This window comes from Ailuropoda melanoleuca, chromosome 4 (genome assembly GCF_002007445.2).
Source record: "Ailuropoda melanoleuca isolate Jingjing chromosome 4, ASM200744v2, whole genome shotgun sequence".
NCBI lineage: Eukaryota > Metazoa > Chordata > Mammalia > Carnivora > Ursidae > Ailuropoda > Ailuropoda melanoleuca.
Window position 1 is genome coordinate 86,654,001 of NC_048221.1, and position 26,614 is coordinate 86,680,614.

Here is a 26,614-nt window from a genome sequence, read left to right on the forward strand (position 1 = left end):
CTGGCACAGAGCTGTTATTTTATGACTCCCAGTCCCGCATGTTTTCCTTCTCCTAAACCACGCTGTTTGTTATACAGTTCATTTTTATTTTAAGATTCAATAACCAAATGTTTCAAGAAAAACAATGTAGATTTTTAAAGTGTATTGTCAAGATTACATGGGATTATTTGCTATAATGTATACACAGCTAAAGGGATCCCTAATTTGAATCCTCTAAATAAACTAAAGATTCATATTCTACTTTGCTTATCTTATGTAGAGTAAACTTTTTGGTAGCTTAGACTCTGAACATTAGAGAATGTAAAATATTATCCATAATAAAACTATAAATTTTTAAAGACTCCTACAGGAAAATAACACACTTTAATGTAGCAGATTGGCACTGATTTTTGTGATAATCAAATGCATTTCTTAGATTCCAGTGGTTTCAGGTTTCTTAAAAATAGATGGCTGTATATTGTTAAAATATTGTTGGAAGTAATTATGTTAGTATTGTACCATGACCAGCATTATAGGTTTATTACAGTGTGCTTTAAAATCCTTAGTAAGAGTATTAACCTATATCTTGATTCTCTTCATGTATTTTTCAAATTACATATGTACACAGCCCCTATTTAGCTTAGTAGGGCAATGAAAATTTTAAGACATTTCATTGTACCAGTATGCAAATGTACTTACATAGGAATAAGTCTAGGTTTCCTTAAAGAGGGCAACAGAATTGAAAACTGAGGCCAACAAATAAATGAAAGTTTCTCTAAATCCATTGGATAATGGAGGCAGTGTTAAGGCTAACCATAGTGTTGAACTAAACAGAGGGATTATTCCTGGGTTTTGCATCAGTTGTTTTCTGCCGGGTGGCCTCACTTGTCAAAAAAAAAAAAAAGAAAAAAAGAAAAAAGTTTAACAGACAAACATTCACATAGGCACATTGAGAAAAGAAGTATGCTTAATTCCATCAAAGCTTTAAAAAAATCAGTCATTAATTTATTCTAACTACAATTGTTGGTCATTTGTGAAAAGCATCTGGCCTTTAAGTCATAGGAACCCAAACACAGTATGATGTGAACACTTGTGAAGAAGCTTCAAATTTGATATAATGTAAAAAACGCTGTGTTAGTATGTGTATGTAGCTGTGTCTAACTATACAGCTGCGTTTGTTTATTTGTAATGCTTTAAGTCCACTTTGTTTCCTGGATTTTGAAAATGTTATAAGTACAAATGTCATGGGCTTTAAAAATTAGAAAATTGTTCATTGGCAGCTTTAAAAATTCCTGCTTTTTTGCATCTTTTCGTGGTTCTTTAAAAGAGTGATATTTCAGCAATCTAAACATTATAAGTCAGAAATGGTTTCTAATGAAGTCTAAACTCAAGATAGAAAATATATTTTTAAAATGGCTTCAGGAAGACATACCCTATTTTCCATATGGCTAAGTAATTGTTAAGATATTTGTTTTAAAGCTGGACTTAGACACTCCTGACTGCTCTCTAGTTTGATATAGCTAGTCCAAATGATTTTATTCAAGAAATTTTGGTAGGAGAATGCAGTGAAGTAGATAAATAATTTTGCGGCTGTACTCATATTGCCAAGTATAGAACTAATTCAGTCATCATTACTGTAGTAACATCCACTTTTTTTTTTAAAGCTTTAAAGCTAGCAGTAGAACAGCTCAATGTTGGGATACATTAAAATATTAAGCTTTGAGTTAGTCAAGTTTCATGTTCTAACAATAAATAGGATCACATCATAACTGCATAATTATACATGGCAATTTCTTCTGGGTTTTGTTGTTGTTGTTTGTTTGTTTTAAGAATGAGCTTTCAAACTGTAAGAGTAGCCTTCAGGGGTGAAAATTAGAGCTTAAATTAGAAATAAAGAAAAGTTGCATCATTTTAATTACATGTTCTACTATAATATGAATAGTTAATATATAAAAACTGTCTCCCCCAAGATGGCATACCACTTAGTCTAGTGGTTTCTTAATGTACAAAGGAAATAAAGGGTGATATAACCAAATACTGTTATGTCAGAGGCTCCCTATAGAAATTATCCATTTCTTACTGTTAAATTACTTTTACCAGATTACTCATATACTGTATTTCACTCACTACTGCTCTTTAGTTTCTCCTGAAATTTTAATAGTTACAAATTAATAAAAACTGTAAAACTTCTCATAGATAAGGTTAGATTCTAAGTAAAATAATAACCAATGATAAAAAGCACTTTTTTCCACAAGAGAAAAAAATAGTAATCGTTGAGACATTTATCTCATTTAATGCCATAAATATATTATTGTAATAAGATGACTATATTTTTAAAATGTGTATTGAAAATAAATTAAAATTATATATGCCATATATGGCATTCATGTATAGACTTTGTTTAGCCCTCATTTCAGAAGCACTGATGTCCAAAGTACTGTTAGGATGCTAGAGATGAGAGGAAAATCACTTAAAACTGCTTGTGAAATATAATGTTTGAAATGGTTCTTTGAGAATGTGCAGATTATGGCTTGCATAGGGACTCCTTCCAGCTCTCTGGGAAATGAGCTGTTGACATTCTTTTGGGTCATCATCCAAGATAGGAGGGCAACCACAAGGATTTAGCAGATAAATTCATCCCCAAAGACCTTTATCCATTTCATTGCAACTTGGAAACATTCATGTTGAATAGTAGCATTAATGTAGCCCATTTAGCTCTTCAAAGTGAGCTTTATGTATNGCTTTTTTTATTAAAAAAAAAAAAAAAAAAAAGAAAAGAAAAAGAAGATGACGATGAAGAAAATCAAATGACCAGGGTAATAAGTTATTTAAGTCTTCTAAGAGGTATTCTTTATTTACATAATTCTAAAGCACAAACCATTTTTCCCTCTATACTGTTTTCAAAAAAAGAGTTGAGTTCTGTTATAGACAGCAGTGAGCTTTTGAATTTTAACTAACTCAATCAGGCCTGCGTTTATGAAAAGGACCGAAAATAAATGTTTTAGTGTTGTGTTCCAAAATGAATGGCAACATTTTTTTTTAAAGATTGAAAATTATGTCATTTAGGTTCTGTTTCTGACTCTTTTTGGACTTTGTGATTCAGGCAAAAGAGACAAGCAAAGTGGTGATAAACGTATTGAGGGTATGCACTAAGATTCACACACATGTCCTTTCTTATATTTGGTGAAAAAAACTTTTTGACTCAAACTGGAATGATACTATATAGGGCTGAATGTGCAGGAAAGGTTCCCACAATGCATTGTGCAAACCTAGGGCTAACAAATACCCTGCTGCTTTGAAACCCCCCCAAAAGACAAAAGCACAATGAAATAGAAAGCTTACCACCGGTAGCTTTCAAAACGACAAACTAGGCAAACTATACATCTCCACCACTCCAATTTTGTCAGAATGCTAATGAGCTTGCTCTGATCTTTACTCGGCTTCCCGTGTTTTCTACATCTTCAAGGACCACATGGCGCTAGCAAAATAAAGACAACTAAATGAGAATTTCGAATGCTTTTTGTGTTAGGACCTGGTGCTTTTCAGTGGACGCACTCGTTGAATATTCTCAACTTAAAAGAGTACAACAGGGGGTTGGGTATGAACTTTTTAACAGGAGGAAATTTGTACAAAAGTAAATTAGTGAGATGAGGAAAATATGAGAAAAATTTCTGATTAATTTCCACTCCATAATATCAATGACACCTTCAGCCCCACTCATACTCTTCTAACAAGAGATGCTGATAAAAGATGAATGATTCTGTGTTGTTCACAGTGAATGTTTAGTGGTTTTTTAATAGCAGCATTCTACATAAAAGGCACCAGGAAGTACTCCGCATTAGCAGTTGAGATCACTAGTTAATAGGATGATGTCTTTTAGCTTTTGTCACAAGATTATTAGAAAGGATGGGTTTCTGTTCTCATCGTGGCATAGTTGGAGTGCCTGTTGAGTACAAGTGCTAAAATACAGGTTTCTCAGTATTGTTTCACATGTAAAGCAAAAAGCCTTTTAATGCAACACCTTTTTCCTTTTTTACCAGGTGATTTTGTTATTGATCTCTAATCTGCCCCTTTTGCTGTATTGAATGCTTGAAGTGTTCTGCTTTTCACTGTAGCCTTGATGCTAGCTAGCTATTTGTGTCTCTAAATTCATTAACATTAAAACAGGGTCTATATAAACCATTTGATTCCATGATTTAGAAAATGGCAGATTATGTAGTTTCTGTGGTTTAGGGTATAGATAACAACATAAAGGTAAGATTGCCTAGGTACATACTATAAAAATAGGTTCTCTTTGATTAAAAAAAAAAAAAGACAAACCATATTTTTATGAGATTTAAATTATATATTTGTAAGGAACATATTTTTAACTAGCTCTAGCTCTTTTCTCTAGCAATCACTGCACACTTACTAGGAGATTAAGGTACTTAGCTGCATCTCTCACCATACCCATACCTGTAAGGGGAAAATGAAAACCAAAACTGGGCCCATTTTTATGTACAAAGATATCTGAACTTAGAGTTAAACTGATTCTGTACAACTAATAAATAGCTAGGAAAGGAAGTTTAATACAGCAACACTTCTCAGGTTTTGTGTGGAGAAAATTCTTGGCCTAATACATATATTTCTGGTATTTCTATGTGCTGTTTTTTAGCATGCTATTTCCATGCTTCTTACAAGTGTGGATGGGGAGTAGTATTCACATCATAAAATGTCTCCATTTTGTAGAGGTTGTTTTTTAATAGACATAAATATGTCTACTTTCATACAAATTACAATGAGAAAAGAAGCCATGTCACTGAAAAATATGCGTTAAACTAAGTGAGATATCTATTTTGGTATGATAGTTACAAAACTAAAAGCAAAAGTTAACTGTAGATTTCTCATTAATGACAATTTTTTCTAACTTCTTATGACATACCATGGTAAAATAGAAAGTGAAGTTTTTAGCTTATTAAAGTAGAATGTTTCAGGGGCGTTTGGGTGGCTCAGTTGGTTAAGCAACTGCCTTGGGCTCAGGTCATGATCCTGGAGTCCCAGGATCAAGTCCTGCGGTGGGCTCCCTGATTAGTGGGGAGTCTGCTTCTCCTTCTGATCCTCCCTCCTTTCGTGCTCTCTCTCTTATTCTCTCTCTCTCAAAATAAATAAATAAAATCTTTTTAAACAATACAGTAGAATGTTTCCGTTTGATCTCCACAGACATAAAATATGATGAAATGGACAAACTAAGATCACATATTGTGTCTGCAAAGCAACTTTTCATAAATACAAACAAAGTAAGTAAGGGAATCTTGTCCTATAAAGTAAATAGAATGATCTCTAAGGTTCTGAAGTAGTATAGACTTAGCCTATAGTTCCCCACTAAAATAATTACTCCTGACAATTCATAGGGCATTGAATCTGTAACATAATAAAGAAGCCAGTGAAAAAGTTCACATTTTATGTCTGAAAATTTTCTACAAAGTGAGTGGTTAGCGTAATTTCCAGAGGCATTGAGCCACATCCTGTGATAAATTCCAAGAGATCATAGAACCCATTCCTTTTTTGAAGTAAAATGGTAACATACTTTTGATAAATGTGCTGTTACAGGTCTGTTTTGTGTGTCTCTGTGTTTTTAACTGTGTCAAAATTTTAACTTTAGGTCATCTAACTCCAAGAATGCAAAATCATATAAAATCATTTTCTAATTGCAAAAAGTGACAATCTCATGCAATTCTATTCTAATCCAATATTCAAAAAAATTAAAAGCATAAAAGAACAGGTGATACAGTTGGTTCTGCCACATCCTTGATTAGCAGAATCATAGCCAGGTGGGAGAACAGTGAGCCAAGGCCCAGCTCTGCAAGGTGTCCATGTGAATCTTCTCTCCTGTGTCCTTGTCCATTACATACTGAAGCCTATCTGTCTGCCATTGCTGTTAACATAACTATAGGAGAGGCTTTTCTTCCATACTTAATCCTCCGTATACCTTCATCTGAAAACGTGGCTCAGTCCTTCCAGCAGTGAGTTGGGACCCTGGCTGGGAGAATGAGAACCTTTCTAGTGTTTGCTATATTCAGTCCTGTTTACTACTCCAGCTTCATAGTTTTGAGCCTCAGTTTCCACTTTAACAGAATGAGGACACTATGCCTTTAGAAAAAAATGGGGGAAAGAACCTAGCTTTCATTCCCATAAAGGAAGAGATTCATTTGTTCTTTTATGTCTGGTGATTTTCATTCAACAAATATTTTTGAGCCCTGTTGTGCCTAAGTGTACTATACATTGAGTATAGAAACTTAACCCTAGCTAGTGAATGTAATTTATTCAAATTTGGCCACAGTGGGTCAAAGTTGATATGGTGTGGCAGCTAAGAAAATTGTGAGAATTAAATTAGGTACCTCAATTCAAGCATTTGCACAGTGCCTTGTACATATATAGTGTTCTATAAATGTCAGCTACTATTATTTATACAATCTCTTTAATATTTAAGTTTGTCAAGGTCACCTTTGAAATAAAAAATACCAAAGGATGAAAAACATTAGTATATTAGGAATGTTACCTATTACCATCAAGCATTAAATAAAATATTTATAGTAAATTGATATTGTTCTCTTTGCACATATATACATTTTGTTTATTCTATATTACATATATGATGGAAAAGGCCTTTTTATTATTGAAGATAATTATGAATAGAAATACAGTATAAAGAAAATAAGAGTTTGTTTTATAAGGAAAGTTTACAGGGGTGCTTGGCTGGCTCAGTTGGTAGAGCATGTGACTCTTGGTCTCAGGGTTGTAAGTTCAAGGCCACATTGGGTATAAAGATTACTTTAAAAAAATCTTTAAAAAAATAAATAAAAGGAAAGTTTACATTTTAATGTGCTTACAGTGCTTTTGCTATTTACTTTTTTACATCTTCAATTTTTAAAATTGGTAATATTCCTGAATTATTTTGTCCTTAATATTTTCCTTCTGTAGTTACAAGAAAAATTAAAACTACTGTCATACTTTCAGAATATCTTTACTCTCACAATTTGTTCAGCTAATTCACACATCTTTAATATCTTGTTTCTATCTGCATTTCATTATTTGGATTATTTAAAAAAGGAAAATATGTAAATTATATTGAAGTGTAGTAGCACTCAACTGTTGTTGAATCATTCTAGTTCATGCGATAGATATTGGATCATACGATTTCTAGAAGGGAATCTCTCTGATTCAGTATATAGAGAACCTCACAGGGTTCTCATTTCTAACATTTGTTTCTTTTCTCCTTGGCACTCACTGTATGTCCCTGCCTTTTACTATATAGCCTTAAGGTGACTTTTTCATTTGCTGATTCATGTTTGTTCATTTATCCAGAAGAACAAATGTGTATAATTTCTACCAGTGATATTTAGAAAGTATTTTCCACTAGTAGAAATTTGAATTGGAAATATAAAATATAATTTTTGAACCTAAAGAATTATCACATCACCATAATTTTTAATTTGGAACATGTCTATTGCCTAAAGTGAGGTACATCCTTATTCTAGACTGTAATAAAATTTTTTAACACTTAAAAAAGTAGAAATTCCAGGAAAATGTGTTTTTCTCAGCAACTATCTATGAAACAAAATTTAGGCATTTGAACTGATTTGGCAGCAACATGTTTTTCTTCTGAATGTGAAATTAAATTTGTGTAATGTCATGCCAATGCTAAAATAACATCTTATACATGAAATATCACCCTTTCTTTAAAAAAAAAGATCTTGGTGACTTATTTGTAAAAGGGCTAAGACAGTGGTTCTCAAACTTTTATCTGCATTTAAAAAACCACCTGAGGAGTTTGTTAAAAATACAGATTCCCAGGACCTGCCTAAAACATTCTGATTCAGTGGATTTGGGGTGGGGCCCATATTCTAGGCAATTTATAATACAGGTGATCCATAGACCACATTTTGAGAAATAAGGGACTAAGATATGTTGAATCCACAGTGTAACAAATGCTAAGGGAAGTACCACAGCGTAAAGATGCCAGAGCATAGACTTGAAAACCAGCAAGGTAGCAGCTAGACTCTGGGTCGTCTTAGACAAATTACTTCATCTGTCTGAGCCTCTATTTCCTCAGCCATTAACTTAAAAAAAAAAAAAAAAGAAAGAAAGGCTGATAAAACCTATTTCAGAAGGTTATTGAGAGTATAAGATATATTGATACAGATATAGATAAAATTTATATAAGAGTACTTGGCACAGAGCTCTCGGCAGAGGGTTAGTTCCCAGTATAAAAGTAGCTGCTGCCATCAGCTATAGCAGTCGCTTCATTATTTATTATTGTTTCTACTTTTACTTTAAAATTTTCCTCAGCTGCTAAGTAATATGCACATCTCTCATTCTATCCCAACTCTTCTCTTCCCTCAACACACATACACAGACTCTCTGAGTCTCTCTCCCTTCCCCCCACCCAAAAAAATGCTTTAAGAACTACTTTGGCAATTTGACATAAGACCGGAAAGTTGTTGTTTGTTTATTTGTTTTGTTTGTTTGTTTGTTTAACCCTTGGCTTATATAAAAAATAACTGAACATTTTCACAACAAATAAATAGCTAGGAGAAAACCTTAGGAATTTGCTAGTCCCTCAATCTATATATGTTTCATTTAATTGATATACTAATTATATGAGTTTCATGAGGCACATACAGAAATAAACAACTTAAGCCTTGTATTTTGAAAAATTTATTTTAGGACATCCATGTAGGAACCAACTTTGCAAATGCATTTTCTCCTCTTCTGTTTGTCCTGACACTATCCCAAGAAGTTTAACCAAGATTTCATAATTTGATTTGACAAAGAATGACATCAGAGATGGCTAAGCATGTGTGAATTGCTTCCTCAGTCCAGAGTCAAAGTCAAGGTAGTTTATGGAAAGATGAGAGCTCTGCTTCAACACTTTTCTCTGTGTTTCCCCAAATGGAAGCATTTTTCTTAAAAATACAGATGTTAATGTACAGCGACAACTGGATAGTTGCTTACCCTTACTAGGCTCCTTCATCTCTAGGTTAGGACTGTCGAATTGATTAGCTATGAACTTTCTTTTTATTCTTATAGAGACTTACAAAGTTCTACTTTCAAATCACTATTTATTCATTTGTATAGACATTGCCAGCTCTTAGTCTAGTGGGTTGTAAATTATTATATCTTTCTTGTAGCAACTAGATAGGTTTTTAACACTTTCCATAGGCCTCTAGGTGCACTGCATAAGGAAACTAAACATATATAATCATTGCATCTGTTCCCTGTCCCCACATGTTATTTCTAAGCTGGAATGTGAAAGGCATTCATCCACTCAGGGGAGCTATTTCTTCAGAAGTTTACAGGATAAGTTAAGGAAAAAAAACATCAAGCTAGTATCTATTTTTAAATATTAAGTTAGGGTTTGTTTTTTTTTTTTTAAATGCTTAATATTACTGATTTGTAATGTTTATTGCTGATCAGTTTTTATGTAAAGGTTTTTTTTGTGTTTGTTTTAATTGGGTAGTTTGGATGAATGTTGTAGGAAGAAAATTAATCAAAATTGTGGGATTATTTTTAAAACTGCATACCTGAAAGGGTAAAGTTTGGTACAAATACATATGTAGCTCTTTTCCTGAGGAAGTACAGTGGACTTCACCATCGAAATAAGAGTATATGAATTAGTTTTCTCTTCTGTTTTTATACTGGTGACATTGAGTGGGAGAGGATATGTAAATTCACAGTACAATGAGTTATGAACTTCCAACTTGTGAGTGTTTTCTGCATTTATTGACTGTTTATATATTTTACCCACCCCAAAACCACCCAACCCCACTCCCCCAATGCCAGTTCACTCTGAATTAATAGCACCACTTGGTGGCCAAAGCTAGGAATTGTGTAAAGTACCAACATTTCTTCCCCACCAGCATGTTCTCCTCAATAGACACTTCTGATCTGAAACTTGATGGACCTGGTCATAGCTCTATCTGTTGTGCTTTTGAAGGATCTACCTCTGTAAGGAAAGTTAAAAGATAATTTTTAATTTAAAAAATGAGTTTATTATGCATTTCAATGCTTTAAACAATAGCAGTAGTTTTCTATTATGTATAAATCACTTTCCACAGAAATAAATTATTAAAGTAGTCAAATATTTTAATTTCTCATGACAATAAAATTAGGGGTAACTAAAATTTCAAACTTTTAATACCACTTGTTTTAGTTCAAGTGATTATTTTGAATCTAAGTAAAAAGTTAATTAAGTTATACTGAATGTTGCAAAATTGTCAGTGTTGACTAGGTAGCTATTTTGCTAAATTCTGAATGTATAATATTAACACAAACATTGTGAGGACTAAACAGACTTGGAGTTGACCATGACTTTGGGTAGGTGAAGTGTGTTAGATGTGATTGCTTTAACCCTTTTTAAATAAGTTTCAGCTTTGGAGAGAAAGGGAAAGGGCATATAACACAATAGAAGGACATATAGTTAACTGCTGGAGATTGGCCCATAAGATTTATGCAAGAACCTGAGCAGGACTACTGGGGTGGCATGATGTTCTTCAGTCTAAGGGGTATCTGAACATTTCTATCATGATAAAAAGGAGAATTAAACATATCTTGGGGATTGAGTTGAGGAAAAATCTGAAAATCATCTTTGGAAATTCCAGAGATTCTGGGAGGTACACGCTAGATTTTTATTTTCTCTGAATTTCTGACTGAAGATACTGTTATTAGCAAGGGAACCTTTGGAATAGACTTAACAGAACACGTGTAACCTTGGGAAAGGGAATGTCTCATATTGGGTTTGCATTTGTATTGATCCTTTAAGAAAAGAAAAATGGGTAATAGGTAAGTCGACGGGCTTCCATACTTGAGGGGAACGAAAAACTTAAAATGATGCTAGGATGACTTGTCCAGTGAAATGGATATGTAAAGACAGAAATTTCTTGCTCCATGTAGCTAACATCTCAAGATTTGCACCAAATTGCCCAATGTGTTTACTTCTGTGGGTAGACCTTTCTGGTGTTTGCATAGGCAGTCAAAAAAACTGTGAGACTCTGCCAGGAGAAATCACCATTCCTTGCTCCGTCAATAATCCCAAGGATCAGATAGTCAGAGAGGACCCTGAAGCTTAAATAAAGAATGTGGCTCTTTACTGTATGTGTGTGTGTGGAGAGAGAGAGAGTGAGGAGAGAGAGAGAGAGAATACAGCAATAGCAACCATTATTACATTGATTAAATAATGTTACATGCCAGGCACTATTCTGGGTATTTTACATATATTAACTCACTTAATCTTCACAGAATCCCTGCTGAAGTAGTACTATTATTTCCATTTTTACAAATGAGGAAACCGAAGCATAGGGAGATTAAGTAATTTATCCAAGGTCCTGTAGCTCTTTAAGAGCAAAGTTGGAACTTGAATACATCCTGATAATCCTGTGCTAGGCGAGGGCATTCTTGTTTGGCCGTTTTCACTGAAGGATGCTTCAAATGCTCAAATGGAATCAGAGTGGTTTATAGTTGCCCAAGAAGTGAATAGGTCTATCCCTGAAATCATGTTTCTAGAAGACATCATACACTGACCTATAATTCAAGGATCATAGAATATATGTGCATAGGAAGAAAGGCTGATTCGCCTTGACATCCTCTGATGTACTGCTCTGAGATCATTAAGTCCCAGTGGCCTACATTGGAAGAGCAAAGAAAATCCCCACTACTAATGGATGAACTAAGAAACAGAATAGTTTTTGTTTGTTTGTTTATTGGAGATTTAAAGGTTTGCTTTTTGCTTTGTTTTGTTTTGTTTGTGCCATTTTGCTTATCAGAGCCATTCAGAAGGCTTTGTCAAGGTTGGCCTGAATACTAAATAAAGGGCCTGTTCTTGTAAGACTGGTTACTCTGTGAGTGAGTGTCAGATGGGGTGGCTGAGAGTGATGGTTTACAAGACAGACTGCTTGGATTTAAGGTCTAGTTCTACCACTTGCTAGCTCTAAGTTATATAGCCTCATTAAATATTTGATGCTATTATCATCATCATAATTATCATTATTATTTCCAGCCTATGAGAAAGTTACTGGTTGTCACTGATCTGATGAAAGAGAGATACTATATGGAGTGGCTTCTGTGAGACATTGTTGTTCCTGGGGATTCAGGAAACAACACTGTGGATACAAGTCCATCATGAATGTCTCTTGTGTGCCATGATGAAGAGAATGGCTCCACTGAGAAGATTAAGGGGCATTGGATGAGTTGATATATTGCTGAAATTCATACTAGTCACCTGGTCTAGTCTAGAAAAACAGCATTTATTGCTTTTTGATTCAAACAGCATTTACTGGTTATTGATTTTTGATTCAATGCTTTTTGAGCATTTAGTTGTGGAATTTTTGAAGCTCTGTGCAGGTTAGAGTGCTGCTGGAGATGGTTCCGCAGCGTCCTGTTTTGATCAGGCTTCTGTGTTTTGAGACTGCATATGGCCACAGGCTAGAAGGGGTTAGGTTAAATTTCCTTCTACTCTCCCTCATCGAATAAAGACTTTTAAGAAGTACCTAAGGAAGGATATAGCCCAGTGTTATTTGGTTATCTGAACCCAAGCATGATTAAAGAAGGTATAGAGTGGAAAAGGAAGTTACTGTGCGGGTAGTGCATTGGAGGTTGGGGGTTGAACTCATCCCTTATTGGAAACTGAAGGCATGGAAGAGTGTGTGGGTATGATTTTTAAAGGACATTTAAACACTTTAAGCAACACGAGGGGGTAACCTAAAAGAATAGCTGACTGACTGTGTAATACAACTTTGGAGAAACTCTATTAGAAAGAAGCCTATTTAGAGCATATCTACCTGGTTTGTCTTTCTATATTTTAAAAATGATACATATTTAATTTTCCACATTCTCAACAGAATCTAATCTCATTCTCACCTGGCATTTAGTAAATCAGCTATCATCTGCATTGCCAATTTTATAAGCTGATTTTAAAGATGCTCTGCTTTTAATATCAAAATCTCTTTCTGTAAAAATGATGAAAACTTACTTTCTCAGTGAAGGTTTTTACTTTAAAAATATTTAGTTTTTCTTGTTGGGGACTTTCTTTTCTTAAAATTATATCCACTTTTACTTCAAATTGTCATTGTCATTTTTTTCTTTAACTTTTGAATGTGTTCTAGTAGTCCATAATTTTCTATCTTAAAATTTACCTTCTTTAGTTTTTGATATTAAGCAATATTCTGTGATCTTTATTTTTAAATCTTCTAACACCCTGCAAATACCTAGCCTCTCATTACCTGGAGCACAGCCACATTGTTGTGCCATCGTTATGGCTGTCTTTTGTATGCAAGTGACACTGCTGACCCAGTAGGGCATTGACTTTGTTTTTCCAGCTGCAGAAATGAGTCTGTACTGATTCACCTACATTTTTCACCTATCCTGCTTATGACCAAAGACATACTAACGATACTAACTGTATAATTTGGTATGATTAACAAGGATTTAAAATATAATTTGTGTCTGTGGAGTTGTTTAAAAATTGACCCTCACTCTAGTTATTCCTGATTATGTGTCTCTCCACATTGGACTAGGAGCCCTCTTGAGGAGAGAAGCCATCTTGGTCATCTTTGTATCTCCACAGTGCTGCGTATGCCACCATCACCCTCTCCATTATCATCATCATAGCTAGCATATTTAGTCTCAGGTACTGTGCTAAGGACTGTACATAGATTTTTTTCACTTAATTCCTCTAACAACCATATGAAGTGAGCAATATGATTACCCTTATAGAAACGGAAACTGAGGCTCAGAGAAGTTAATTAGTCTAAGATCAAGGAGCTCCGTCATTTTTTTTTCTTTTTTTTTTTAGCCAAACTGGAAGAATGCATTTTGGATGCAGATTCAATGTTCATCCTATTTGCATCATATTCAAGATGATGGTTCTAATCAGCCACAGAAACTATAGACAGTACAATTATATGTTATGCTTAGCCTTACCAGAATTTACAGTCTTATCCACTGAAGTTCCCCAGAATTAATACAAGTAAACACATTCATAAAGGTGGTACTTAATTTACCAGAAGTCTTCATTCTGAAGTTAATTTATGAGTCATTTCCATATATTTATGAATATTTCCATAAAATACTTAAATTGTGAATTGGGTTCCCAGACCACCCTATAAAAAAAAACACCACTTGTGCTCAAATGACCTTTAAAAAAAGGTAGACCTCTATTCTCCAATGAGAAGATCCCCCCCAGAAATCTTGACTTACTTAAGTATATAAAAGGTTAGAAATATCTTTTATAATAATTTAATTTAGCTGCATAAACATACATATTTAAAATCACATCTTAAAATCCATTAATCTAGAAATAATTGCTTCTGTCCACTCCTACTTTTCAAGAAATAATTTTATTCAACTCTTAATGTTTGTCTTTACATTAATGTCTCTGTCACTTCTGGAGCCCCTCTTTAAGTCATTTCCATGACATGACTGTGAGAAGGCCCTAGGATGGGGGGGTGGGGAAATAGAGAGGAGTTCGCCAGGTGCAGCCCAAACAAAAGGGGCTTCAAGAGAGGGGAGAACTGGCAGGGGAAGCTATCCATCTGTAAGCATGGCTCACAATTCAAGTTTTTCCCTTATTACAGGATGCCTAATTGATTCACAGACAATAGTCTGTTTGGTTCAATGTTGCCTATAAAAGTGACTCACTGCATTTTATCTTATTTTAGAAAATATGTTAAATATACCTTTAAAAAGTAAATACAGTTTTAGAGTTATATTCTGAGCATTTTAACTTTAGTCAAGTGCCTATTTGTAGGTAGTCAAGATAATCATGTATTACTTGAAATGTGGATCATATTAATACCTTTACATGCTCTTAGCACTGAAAAGTTAATAGGTGCAAATCCATCCCATATGTAACTTAAAGAAAATACTAAACTGTAAGTAAATATAAAGAATTTTTTCAGTTATAATTTTTCCCATGATAACACCTTCCATGCTTTTAAATTTATTTTTATTTTTTACTATTTTAAGTTTGTGCCAAGTTTACCTTTAGGAAATCTAACACTGACCTTTGGCAGAAAAAAGGCTACCCAGACTTTATTAAGGAGTTGGTGCAAGAAGACTGCTGTTAATTTCCAACCTTCAGAAATAGCTTCTTTTTATGTATAAGTTTATGGAGGAAGAACTTTGGTGAAGTAGTCTGTACCTCTTCCTGTAAGAAGTACATGCTAGAAGTCTATCAGAAGTTATCTGTAGAGAGATGTTGCCCTCAATCTGTTTTACCAAATGGGTAAATAAAAGGTATGTTTGAGAGAGTGTGTTAGTTTTTATTTTACTGGAACAAAAGGAGACAGGATTTTCCTCAAAGTTTATATTCTTAATACTATAACAAATATATCATGTTAAGCAAATAGCTTTAAGACAATTGCTGCTGAAAACATCAATAAAGATTATGAGATTCTTCATTTATGTTGATTGCTGTTTGAGGATATTCTTGGGGTAGAAACATTTATCAGTTATTTGCTTATATTGTAAAAGTTCTTTTCACAATAAAGCTCTATTTCCTAAGTTTAAAATACTTTCTAAAACTAATGCACTGGAGTGCTGCAGTAATATTGGCATTAGGAGTTCATGTGTCCATGACTCTACATAACTACAGTAAATTCACCTTTGTCGTCCATTGTATAGATTTACTAGATTTCACTTCCTTTGTTGTTAGAATGTGTTTCTCCAGTACCAGCTAGTTGGACGCCTTTGTGTGTCTCTCTATTGTAATATATTATGTCTTTCAAAGGTCGTCATATTGGTGTTATCATACCATCAGGACAAATTGTAATGGCAACTTTTTTGTTTTTATGTTTGGTTTGGCTTTGTTATGTGTGTCCTTTAAGGGCCATATGTGATCACTAGTCAGCCATCTCCACTATGGGGCTATGGCAAGATTTCAGCATTCTTTAATATTTTCATGGTAGCAAATCTTGAACTTGTTTATATGTACAATAGCAGCCTACATCTTTGCATTTTCATTCTTTCCCACTGAATTAATCTTCTGTTTGGCTAAAATTGTATTGTTCCTTATTTTGTATTTATATAAGAATTCACTGTCTAAAAAAATATCTTTCTGAATAGATAATACGTTTATGGTGAAAGATTAATTAGGAAAGGTAAATTAGTAGAAAATTTTTGAATATATCATTCATAATTTTAGGTTTTGACATCACTTTTCTTTTATTCATTTAAAAATTTACATTGAAAATACTGCTTCTGAAAAAATAAATGAAAACTACATACATATTCCTGGGTGAATGAATGAGTTCTTGAAAGAAATTAAATCTGAACTAAATTTAAATCATTTTTTTGGAGGACATGAAATATAAAAACGGTTGCTATAGTCAACCTGCGTTTATTAAGTATTTATACTGTATGTAGTGCTATGTATTACACTGCTTTCTGTTAAGTGATTTTTGTGAACTATTTTCATAGGGAGAGTGATTTGAAGTCATATTTACAGTTACTTTTCCTGCCGTTATCATTATTCTTGATCATTTAATAATTTTTACAAATCTTATCCCAGCTGTGTAGTAATTGGTTAAAAGGAAAAACTGATGTTAAGAGATTGTGATGTCAGAAAAGATGTTACATTCCTAGAGACAAAATAAAAAAACAGAAGTCTTTGAGGGGAAAAAAAGTAGGAAAAATATTGCCAGAGATTGTATTAATTAGTCAATACTTTAAAATGTTAATGTGATGTTGTTATTTGTAATATATTTACATGAGGCACTGTGTTTTAAAATACAGTATAACAACCCAGCCATGTTTTTACATTTTAGTAATTGTATAGTGACCTGTAGTATTTTGTCATTTGTTATTTCACAGTGGTCTTCAATTGTATATGTCCTGAATTTTTCAGCTCATGAAACTGAAAAAGAAGATTGAGATTTTTTTTTTAAATATCTGTATTCCACTCTAAGGTGACAAAAATGTAGTTGTAATTACAAATTAAACATAATTTTGAAAGACAAGTAGTTAAACAGGTGAGGTTAAACAAGATAAAATGATTTATGGCCATTTTATAAAATAATGACAGTCTTCATTTTAAGCTACAGTGTAAAGTGCTTTATTCTGAGATTATGTATTGTGGCAGAAGCTAAAACTGCCTTTTTTCTAACAGTGCCAGAATACAACCTCTTTTTCTTTTTGCACTAACAAGACTGCTTTACCACCACAGCCCACTCTAAGTAATTAAATCAATCCTTTGTACTTACCGTATTCTCCTCTAGTGACGGTACTAGATCTGATTATATGCTTCATGCATATTCAAAGTACCGCACTGACAGCTCTTTAATGAGCTCTTACTTAATCAGTATGAACAATGTTCATCTTGTTCTTTTTTTCCTCATGCATTAGAGCTAGGAACAGTTGGGAAAAATGAAACATCCAGCATTCATTTGAAAAATATATTGTACTTTGAAAAGTGTCTAAGCTGAGGAAGTTGCATTCTGCCCTTTAAAAGTCTGATGGACAAATTGGATTACTAGTATTGGATTAAATAACAAATGGTTAGAGGAGAAATGAGAAAAGCTCACTGTGATCACAGGCTTTAATATTTTTTGTTACTTATAAAGCTAAAGGGGTCTTTAACCAGTTATTAAAGTCAGGATTAATTTGTAATGGTTCAACTTACTGGCTTTTAAAAGCTTTTTAAATTTAAAAAATTTTAAATCCCGAAAAACAATAGTGTAATGATGTATTAGAAGAAAATTTAATTTTTTTATTACTAGGCTAAGTATAGATTTCCATCATTGTATACTATCTCAGATAAGGAGTTAGTGATACAGAATTGATTTAACCTCAAATATGTTTTTTCAGTTAATTTATATAATCTATGTAGCAGAGTGTAATGTGTCTTTAAATATTTGTTATTGTTAGGCTTATTTCCTTTTGAAACATGAGATTCTTGTATTATTAGTCATTTCCTAACAATTAGGGGAGGGGGATCTTTTTTTCTTACCTAGAAATCGTAGGCATGAGTTAAACTGAAAATAACACAGTACCATATCAATATTGTTATTCTCAAGGAAGCAGTCTTCCATTGAAGAAAATGATGCTAATTTAAGAGTAGGCTAGTTGCTTCTAGTATTGCTGAAAGCCTCAATTATAGGTTAAGTTAAACTCAAAATGAAGTTTTAATATGTCTATATTTTTAGCAGCCATTTATGTTATGAACACAAGAACTAAGTCTTTAATCAGAAAATAAAATATCATAAAAACTGCACCTATTAATATTGCGCACATGTGTCATTTCACTGATCAAAAAGGCCTTCACCAGGGTACAATTGGCCTTTTTCCAAATTGCAAGCTTTTTCTCAGCTTTTTCTTTCTACTCTTTCTTCTTTTGTTGCTACCCAGGGATTTGTGCGTATCGCAGCCTGTATCACAGCCTGTATCACATGACCAGTGTCAAGACATCACATGGTCCAAAGTGAATACAAAACCAGCTACCCTAAAAGAGAGATTAAAAATACTGTAAAACAATAAAGACTTTTGTTCATACTCCAAAAAGATCTATCCTACGTCTGCTTCATACCATAAAGTTTTAATAGCATTTAATGAAGGCACATATCCTCACTATTCTCCCTAACGATGAACAACAGATTATATATTTTACAGGGATGCTCTGAAGTACATATTTAATCTTTTGCACACAGATCATCAGCTCTTTATATTCTATTTCCATTCTAAAAATTTCTTCAGATTTCTGTTAATGTGGAAATAGTTAAATACATTATGGCACATCCATAATTTATGCAATTATTAAAATGAATGAGGCATATCTTTGAACAGCGTAACAAAAGCAAATCACAGGGCAATATATAATGTGATCTCACTTATGCTAAAGAAAAGAAACCTGTATGTGTCTATAGATAAGATATATGCATGTGTTTGATGCACATAGTAATCTGTGTGGTCTGGAAGGAGATATGCTAAACTGTGGAAGTAGTTACTTCTGGAGAAAAGAGATGGAGAGGGGAGTTCGAGAGGGAGGGGTTGGTGAAAGACTTGGCTTTTCACTTTTTTTAGGTATCTATTGTCTGAGTTTTTAAAATGGGCTGGTCGTGTGTTTGAAAGTTAAAGGAAAATATCTGCTTAAAAAGAAAATGATTCTAGAATATTTTATTTTTTATTAGATATTTAAGTTAGCCCTATGCATCTATACAGAAGTAGGACTGAAGTATTAAATAATGGCCTAGCAAAACAATAAACCAACCATGGGTGAAATTCAGAAAAAAAGAAAGTCAAAGAATTATAAATTTGACTAGGTATAATTTGAATGGAGAGGTGGGAAGAAGGTAAGGAATTAATATTTTTCTTGAGTGTGATTGTGGTCTACTTCTACATGAACAATAATAAATATATACTATACATTATAACCCTTGATATACTGGCCTTTGGTGGGGAGTGGTATCGATGTTGGAAAGTGAATTTTTGATGTGCAATCAGTAAATCTAAATTTTAGATCTTCTTTCTGCTGAAACGTTTTGTGATTTACTGAACATTATTTTCATTTTAATGTATCTTTTCACAGATAGCTATAGGCATATTTTGTAGCCTGGTCATTTATAATATATTTAAAATAATTTGCATGTGTTTGCCATATTAGAGATTATGAGTTCCAGAATGGTACATACAGAACATATATCTTTACTTTGGGGAAGGAAAATAAGAAAAAAAGCAAGTTGTTACAAGTGGAAGCTTTCACGAAATCTCTGGACTTCTCTGATCTTCCTGCTAGTCTTATAATTCTCATAATGATTTTTTAATGTTTTTTTTTTTTTTTAATCATGACCGTATGTCTGTCAGCACCATGAGTTCCTCATTGAAACATAGTAACAAATCAGCCTCTGGGGAGGATTTAAAAGTTGGAACACTTCTTTTTTTTTTTTTTAACTGTACTTAATGTTAGTCTGATCTGTAGATTTGTTCAGGGGGACTGAAATATACATGCTGAATAATACCAGCTTTAGAAGATTGGCTTATGAATTTTTAGATGTTAATTTCTTTTTTCAGACCCTGGGCTTTAATATTATGTTATTATAAACAGTTTAATTTGTACTATTGGGGTAGCTAAAATATATTTCATGCTGAAAAAATACTTATGCTAAACTATTATTTGGCTTGTAAAATGTCATATGATAAATAATTTGCTGAATTACAGGAAGGAACACAGAAGAAGAAGAAGCTATGATGCAGGAATGGTTTATGTTGGTTAATAAGAAAAATGCCCTAATAAGGAGAATGAACCAGCTTTCTCTCCTGTAAGTACCATGACTATGCTTGTTTTTCCTACAACACTGATGAATCTTAGGCTTTTTGTCACTGCCTTCTCTGAGGCTTCATATTTATTAGGCTTAATATCTTTCTTTCCTTGGAGATTACAGTATATTTATATAAAAATTAAAAATAGTATATAGTCATTTGTCATCTGAACAGTTTTTAAAAATAGTGATATATACTGAAAAATGTTTATTATATAGAAAGCCAAGGAATATAAAAAAAACCTTTGTATTTAAGAGATAAAGCACTTGTGCACAAAAAGGAGATTTGGATTATATTAAGGGTTAGAGGACAAAAGAAATAAAATCGAAGTTTATTTAACATCACATTTTAAGTTAAAAATGAAAATAACTCTTAATAAGGACAAAAGTACATTTGTATTCTACAGATGATGTTACCCTAAATTTGAGTAATTCCTCCAGTCATAAAAAGATCACTTTTGTGTACAGTAACATGGAGACTAGACCAAATGTGAGCGTTCTTGCTCTTTAGCATTTAGTTCACCATAGGACTTAATGTGAGTTTCTTTCTGTTCACTGGCAATATTCTTATATTATGCCACCTAGTGTGGGAAGGAGCAGGCTTACATGTTTTATTTTAGTGAAAACCTCTATTTTTGTCATTTCTACCATGCCTGAACTTGATAAAAAGAGTTATGAAGAAGCACAAAACTTAACTCCTCCAGGATTTTCAATTGTCTCTGTGTTAAATTTGTGCTGGTAGTACTTACATGTTTCTTGTATTCTTTTTACGTGGCGTTCCAGACAAAAGAGTGTTTATTGTGAGCTATGAAAAATATTTTACGAAATAATCTTATACCTGGCACTTAATACAAGAAGCATTGAAGAATAAGACTACTTATCCAAAGATTAAAAAATACCTCTGTGCAATTCAAAATTGAAGGAGAAAAATAACAGAACTAGTAAATATTCAACCTGAGGAAGATTTTAGGTTTGTGTATCATTTGTTTGGAGTAGCTTAAAGTTAAAGAGAAAAGTCAGTTATGAGTCCTAAAATCAATGTAACCTAAAGGTTCTTTTAAGTGTTTAATGATTTAGTAATTAGCATATTGATGAACTTTTGCAACTTGCCTAGGGAAAAAGAGCATGATTTAGAACGGCGGTATGAGCTGCTGAATCGGGAATTGCGGGCAATGCTAGCCATCGAAGGTAAGAAATGGCTATGATGGAGTGAGGTATGTGAAGTGTCAACTGTCAAAGAGACTTAAAGAGTGTAATACACTTCTGGTCTCACTAGGTGTGGCCTGACTAGGAACCAACAGGAATTACAGATAAATGCCTTAGAGTTAGAAAGCAACAGTCACATAAAACCTAAGAACCCTAATTCAGATAGATAATCATTATGTGTGCTATTAAACACAAAATTGTCTTAACTTTGTCAGTAAGCTGAAATGTTCATAAAATGGAAAATATAAGGAGTTAAATGATTTAATTACATTTTACTGTGTGAAATTTAAGGTTGTTTCCACGAGGGAGGTGGGGAAAGATTTATCGTTTTGATTTTTCACATCAGAGTCTAAATTTTACCTTAATCTTTAATGGATGTCAACGCTGAAATATGTCTGCAGTCCACTATAGTTCTTAAGATTCCAACTCCTATTAAGTGAATATTCAGGCAAAGATTGACATAAGAGATAAATAAAACACTCTCATACTTTTCATAAAGCTTTTATATGAATTATATAGTAATCCTAAGCATGGTTCATAATATCAGTAAACATCAGCTAGTTTAACTATGGCATTTACTATATATGATTTTTTTAAAAAAATTCTTACGTGTTTAAGAATGCTCTTCCCCTTTTGCCTTTTAGTTCAAAGATGTCTACTTAAAAACTAATTCTTTGGGCTCTGTAAAATGGACCTTTTGTCTATTCAATGCAAATTGATTTTCCTATTCTATATTGACCTCTTAACCCATTGACTATCCATAGTAATTTCCTTCTTTACCTGATAAGGTACCTGATCCATAATAAGCCAATTATAATTAGTTTAGAAACTAGAAATTTAAGTTTCTAAGGGAAAGCCAAATGAAACTGTGTATTTTTTAAATATTTTAATTAAGATTGTGATTAATAAAATATATGCTGTTTATCTAACTATAATCTTATACATTATAAAAGTTTTATTTTTAATAACTTTTATATCTGTAATCTCATTTGATAAAAATGACTGACAACATTTATATATCCTCATTTAGAAATCAGATTTACTTTATTTTAAAGGCTTCAGATAGCTAATTTCCTTCAAATGGCTCTCCAAATGAATCAAATTATACATTGATAATAACTAAAAAATTTGTCAAAATTATTTAAGAAGTTCTGTAAAACTTGCAATTGAAATAAGATGCACAGGTATGCTAAGTGGTATTTTTCCTCATGATATGATTTTTGTAGTCATGGTGTAGTCTTTAAAAGAGATTGGAAAGCTGAATAGTTGAAAAGTGGGTATAGCAAATACTATTTATATAGTATATATATCTATGTGTGATATAAAATGTATGTATATATAGTATGTATAATGTATGACTCATTATACAGTTTATTCTTTATAGATTCATTATACTTTATACTCAATACAGAGTATTAAAAACACTCTGTCATGTATAGTAAGTTAAATTATCCCTAAAATACAGCTTGATACAATACAGTTGACTTTTAAGGCAGATATTGCTTCTGTCCCCAGACCAGTTATATTACCAAATACCGTCTTAAAAGGAGGACCATGACACATAGAAAAGATCTCATTTTTATGGGTAGTCCTATGTCTATATAATCGCTAATAATTGAACATTTTATCTGCCTGTTCTTCTTGTACATATCAGTACAAAGTCATTTTTTAAGAAGGGGGAAAAGTGTTTTTCTTTTTCAAACACCTTTAATACAATTCGTAGTTTTTTGAGGTTTTGTTCAGTTTTGCTTTACTTTTTCATTAAGATCATTGTCCCATATGTGATTATGCCAGTTTCTGTTGCTCGGTGAGGGAAAGAAGAGACTTGAGGAAAGAAGTACCCTGTTGATGACAAAGGCCTTTCTTAGTAAGCGGGCTGTCCCGCTAGCCTGGGCCGTGCATGGGCCGGGCTGCCCTAGACAGGTACCGACTGTCCTGATCACCAGTTCTGTGAGCACAGGGTCCTCTGAACCAGCCCTCAGAATGTACACACATGCAGTTCAGTAGCCTCTTGGAATATTAAAACCCACAGAAAAACACATGAATAGGCAACACTACTTGGTGGTGTTTTGCTTCCCTTTGTTTTAAGGTCCACTCCTCTTTGTGTCTGCATCTCTTCCACTAGGTAGCCATAAGATGGTTTTCATAATAAATAAACTAAAATCTTTTCAAATAAATCTGCTCCTGAAACCATTCAGCAGGAGAAAGCCCAGAATGTTAATAGCCACATAGCACATTGAAAGAAATATTAACAGCTTGGTTTGAGAGGGGGAAAAAATTCAATATATCCATTCTTCTGAAAATCCATAATCACTTTGGCCTGTTTTTTGCCTTTTTTTTTTCCTTGAGGTGTTTTTCATAGCAGGAGTTTCACTCTACTGAGCTAAGTTGTAGGATCCCCTAAGCTAACAAACATCTTTTAGATACTTTTCCTATAGTTTTTTTGTTCCAGATTATTTAATGCCCCCTCAGGAAAGATAAATTCATTTCTGCACACATTGGGGTGGGCTTTTAGAAAGTGGTGTGTTCATTTTCTGCACAAGAAATGGATCTTCTCTAGGATTTTGTACATCTTGATTTATTCTTGGCTTAGAGTTTGAAGTGGGTGCTCTTCTAAAGGGATTTATGCATAGGTTCACTATTTTTGTAGTTATGGTTTATATGATAAGCTTTTTATATTTAAAATCAATATGTAATCCTGTGGAGGAGCTTATCCCCTAAAACCCCATTTGTAAATCTATTTTAGCTTTGTTACACAGCACAGCCACAGTCTTCCATAGATTGATTAGGTACAGCAGTAGAATCCTATCAAATGGCCTGCTCTGATGATGATGCAAACTCTTTCAGGATTGCTAGTTGACTGGAACTAAAGATAAGACTTGACTGCAATCCCCCAATGTGCTCTTTACAAAACTAGTGTTAATTTTCATCAAAGTGCCAGGCTTATTTATAGTGCCAAGGTTGAAGGTTTACTATAAGAACTTTAGGTCCTTTCTATCAAAGTATTTATAGGTATTTCTTTTGCCTTTTTTCCAAGGTAATTATCAACTTCAGCAAATAAACTGAATCGGGGAATGAATAATTGGCCCTATATATAAAAAAGAGATTTTTAAATTAACAAAACAGCTCAGTGCAGATGGACATAAACAGAATCTCTTTATTTCAACACTTTGGCTCAAATGCAGCATCAAAACTTAATCCTATTTGTTGCAAGAGGATATGGCTTTTGTAGCAAAAGTACACTGGAATCTTTAAATTAATCAGAAGCCACATTGTAGTCTGTTCAAGTCAAAGTTAGTGTATCTAGCTAGCTGTGACTGGTGTTATAGGTGAGTAATCCTTCCTTAAAATGCATAACAGATAACACATAAACTTACAGGCAGGTTTTTAAAACATGACATTACATCTAGGTGAAGGTACTAAAAGGGATTCAAAAATTGTTTTAATTTAGGCACAAACATATAAATATGGATCTTGATCAATTTTAAAGGTATCATTAATTTTTTAAAAATCATCAAAATAGTTTAATTTCCCAAGTCAGCATTCAAATATGTGTGTATGTGTATAAATTTATTCCCATGAGAAAGCAACTGCAAAGTAAAAGTTTTGCTAGTGTAAAATCTACTCACTGTACATAGCTGTTTCCTCTACAATTGACTAATATTTTGTAGATCGATATTAATATGGCTATGACAAATTTAATACAAAAATCCTTTAAATTTATGCTGCAACATTTTAAATTCTAATGTCCGTTAAATTTGACTGTACAATGATGAAAATAACCTTAAATATTCATAACTTTAAAAATGTTTTTGTTACAGTTACAGAAAATGTCAGTATTGAGCTAGGAAAAAGTTAAGTTTTTTAAATTATTCAATGCTTCAGGGGTTAAAAAATAAAAGTTTTCTCTCATCCATATTGTTAAAGCCTCATTTATCTTGATATTTCTAATTATTAATTAAAGCCTTAAGTGACTGGTCAAGTACAGAGAAGGAACAGTTTAATTAAGAAAACTATACGTCTGTTGTTAACATTTATTTTTTTCTTGGTTTTAGAAAATTTCATAATTTTCCCTTTAATTGTATTTTTTTAAGTGTATGGTGGAGGAACTTTATTTCCCAGTTGTGAAGCTCTTATCAAAATGTTTTGGAAGTAAATAATTATAAAGCTTATAATCCGAATGATTTTTTGAGGTTGAAAGTGGAAAAATTAATATTCATCAAAACTGGCAGTCTTACTAATTATAAAATTTAGTTACAAATCTTTTACAAATTTAGCAGATTTTTCTCTGAGTTAATATTTCTAGAACAATAGTTGCCTGAAATTAGACTAGATGACCTTAAAGATCCTTCCAACTGTAGTGTCTATTAATTTTGCTCCTGTGTAGAATAAGACTGATTAAGAACAAGAACCAAATTAGAAAATTGTCTAGCGTTCCTGACCACAGTTGCGTTTAAATCCAAAGAACAAAATTGTGATAGATATGGCTTTTCTTAAATTTTCCTATTTTGTTATTTTTTTAATTCTTATATTCAGAAAAAAAGTTTCCATAGTAATAGTTCCTTACTCCTTCCCATGCTATAGAATATTTCACTTCTTTTTTTATAAGAATGTAATGTGACCAGTTTTTTAATGTACTTATTTGTGTAATTTTTGTATCAAATGTGGATAATTAATACATGGCATATTTCATATATATGTATGTATGTATTTGAGCTTATACGGGAAGGAATAGTGATAAAAATGAATAAACCATTCTAGCTTTTTGCTGCTATTCTAACCTTTATTGCATGATGATGCATCTAATTTTTAATTTGTAAATACAAGATAGAATTCCCTCTAGCACCATTTGCTTTCATAAAGCTGCTGAGCAGTTTGCTGTCTTGAATAAATTTTGCTTTGGAGGGGGTCGGGGGGATTTGAACCAGCACATTCTTGTGTGGTTTGTGAAGATTCACATGGTAACCAGCGGTGTGCATTGTTAGGGTTATCTGAATAAGCACCAGCCATGTGAGTTTTAACATGATTGCCCAGGGCAATGGAGAGAGAAGAGAGAAACCCGAAAGGATTGCACTCCTGTTTTTTGGAAAGTGCATTTGCTGGGGGAGGGGGCTGCATGAGTCNGGGGGGTGGGGCCTTTTTTT

General features: G+C 33.0%; 1 protein-coding gene across 1 annotated transcript in view; it reads left to right on the forward strand.

Moving 5' to 3' along the window:
• Window positions 1–26,614, forward strand: part of EHBP1 (EH domain binding protein 1) — a 244,034-nt gene that overhangs the window by 214,887 nt on the left and 2,533 nt on the right. The window contains exons 18-19 of the mRNA XM_034657273.1: window positions 20,165–20,264; window positions 21,379–21,452. Of these exons, the coding sequence (XP_034513164.1) occupies window positions 20,165–20,264; window positions 21,379–21,452 (174 nt within the window). The remainder of the gene's footprint in view (window positions 1–20,164; window positions 20,265–21,378; window positions 21,453–26,614) is intronic.